Source organism: Parus major, chromosome 28 (genome assembly GCF_001522545.3).
Source record: "Parus major isolate Abel chromosome 28, Parus_major1.1, whole genome shotgun sequence".
In the NCBI taxonomy this organism is placed as follows: domain Eukaryota; kingdom Metazoa; phylum Chordata; class Aves; order Passeriformes; family Paridae; genus Parus; species Parus major.
In genome coordinates this window covers 1,933,076-1,935,353 of record NC_031797.1, presented here as the reverse complement: position 1 = coordinate 1,935,353, position 2,278 = coordinate 1,933,076, and the positions used below count along the sequence as shown (strand labels likewise).

The window sequence follows — 2,278 nt, the reverse complement described above, 5'->3', positions numbered from 1 at the left end:
CTGACCACCAGAGAAGGGCTGACCACCAGAGAAGGACTGACCACCAGGGCAGGGCTGACCACCAGAGAAGGGCTGACCACCAGGGCAGGACTGACCACCAGGGCAGGACTGACCACATGTCCAGGCACAGCTCTGGCCACTGCCTGGGAGCAGAGGCCACAGCACCGGGCTCAGCTCACAGGGAAGTGACTTCTCCCACCATGTCCAGAAAAGTCAAATTGGGAAGAATCAGGGCAAACACCCAGAGTGCTGCCCCAAAATCTGGTGTTTCTTTGCTCCTCACATGAGTGATGCGTTTGCAGGAGGCACAGATGAAGAAGATCTCTGATCTTTTTGGGGTCATCGTCTGTGCAGGAGAAACCCCAAAGTTCAGGCTCAGGGGAACAAATGAGACCCTTTGGTGATGAGAATGTTTCCATTGATTGCAGCGAACTGGGCCCTGCCAACACCCTCTGGGTGGGATTTTAGATGATTCAAGATAGAGATACAAGCCCTGTACAGAGACAAGTCCTAAAGCCCTTCAGCACCGAGGGCTCTGCAGGGACTTGGTCAACGAAGGGCCCTCTCTGCCAAGGGGATCAGAGCATCAGGAACCAGCCAGAGCCTGGTATTGTAGGGGAAAATTCCACAGATTGTTTAAAAAACAATTCAAGGAAGGTTTCTTCTTGTTCCTGCTGACTGATGGTTGATGTCTGCCCAGAAGCACTTGGGTTTCTCTCCTTTCGCTGTGCTTGGTGCAGTTGTTTATCGAAATGTTGTTTTAGACATTTCATATCTACCTCGTGTTTTAATCTTAGTGCATTTAAGGGTTTGGCCTTCTAGACCTCCATGGCAAAACTCATTTATTCAGAGAGACCAAAGAATTTCCTTTTATTGTGAACAAGGCTGGAGAGAAAACAGTAGGAAGTCAAGGCTGAAAACATCAGGATGGATTTAAGGAGCACATTTTTAATAGTGAAGGTAATCAAGCACCGGAGGAATTCACTGTAGGATTTGGGGCATTCTTTCTTGTTTGGGATCTTTAAATCAGGATCAGGTGGTATCTTTATTCCTTGGTATCTATAAATCAAGATCCAGGAGATCCTCTGTTGCTTGGGATCTTTAAATCAAGATCAGGTGAATTTTTATTTACGCTTCCCAGCTCCAGTAAGGGCAGAATAGAGTGATGTGGTGAAATGACCCCACAGAGATCCAGCAGGAGAACCTCTAGACAGGGCAGTCTGAACCCCAATGAAACCATTTCACAAAACCACGTTTCAGGGACCAATCTTCCCTGCCAGGCTGAGCCCCATCATCGAGTCAAGGCGGGGAGATGCCGGACGCCGCTGCCCACCTGCCCTTCTACTACGGCAGCATCGCGCGCTCGGAGGCCGAGGAGCACCTGAAGCTGGCGGGGATGGCGGACGGGCTGTTCCTGCTGCGGCAGTGCCTGCGCAGCCTGGGCGGCTACGTGCTGTCCATGGTGTGCGACCTGCAGTTCTACCACTACCCCATCGAGCGCCAGCTCAACGGCACCTACGCCATCCTGGGGGGCAAGGCGCACTGCGGCCCCGAGGAGCTCTGCGAGTTCTACTCCAAGGATGCCGACGGGCTCTGCTGCCCCCTGCGCAAGCCCTGCAACCGTCCCAGCGGGGTGGAGCCCCAGCCCGGCGTCTTCGACAGCATGAGGGACAACATGGTGCGGGAGTACGTGCGGCAGACCTGGAAACTGGAGGTACTGGGTCTTTCCGGGGGTGGGCTGGGAAGCCGTGACCCCTCTGGCACTGCCGTGTCCCGTGTGCGGCCCAGCAGAGTAAGGTTCCTCTCTTTGGGTGGTCCTGGTGCTGTCAGGGGTCTGAGTCCTGCTCTTTCCCAGTTTCTTCTCCACACACTGGTCTAAATGTCTCCCCAAGCCTTCAGACCCATCCTTGGAACAGCTGGAACTCGCTTTGCAGACCTTTCCCCAAGGAAGAACTCACTTTGCAGACCTTTCCCCAAGGAAGAACTCGCTTTGCAGACCTTTCCCCAAGGAAGAACTCGCTTTGCTGGCTTTTCCCCTTCTCTGCAGCCCATGGGATGCTCCCTGACTTAGCCCAGAGCTCTGATCCCAAAAGCCAACAACTCATCCCAAACAACAAACCCATCCCAAACCCCAACAAACCCAACCCAGAACTAAACAAACCCATCCCAAACCCCAACAAACCCATCCCAAACCCCAACAAACCCATCCCAAACCTCAACAAACCCATCCCAAACCCCAACAAACCCAACCCAGAACTAAACAAACCCATCCCAAACC

The 2,278-nt window shown here is 53.2% G+C and overlaps 1 protein-coding gene across 2 annotated transcripts in view; it reads left to right on the top strand.

Annotated features, from left to right (window-relative positions):
- The window catches only part of LOC107215340 (tyrosine-protein kinase ZAP-70), a 34,658-nt gene that overhangs the window by 18,335 nt on the left and 14,045 nt on the right, over positions 1 to 2,278 (top strand). Inside the window, exon 2 of one of the 2 annotated variants that reach the window (XM_015651444.3) lies at positions 1,261 to 1,714. In XM_015651444.3, coding sequence (XP_015506930.1) covers positions 1,313 to 1,714 — 402 coding nt within the window. In that variant the 5' untranslated portion in view covers positions 1,261 to 1,312. The remainder of the gene's footprint in view (positions 1 to 1,260; positions 1,715 to 2,278) is intronic. The other variant, XM_015651442.3, reaches the window with a different exon arrangement.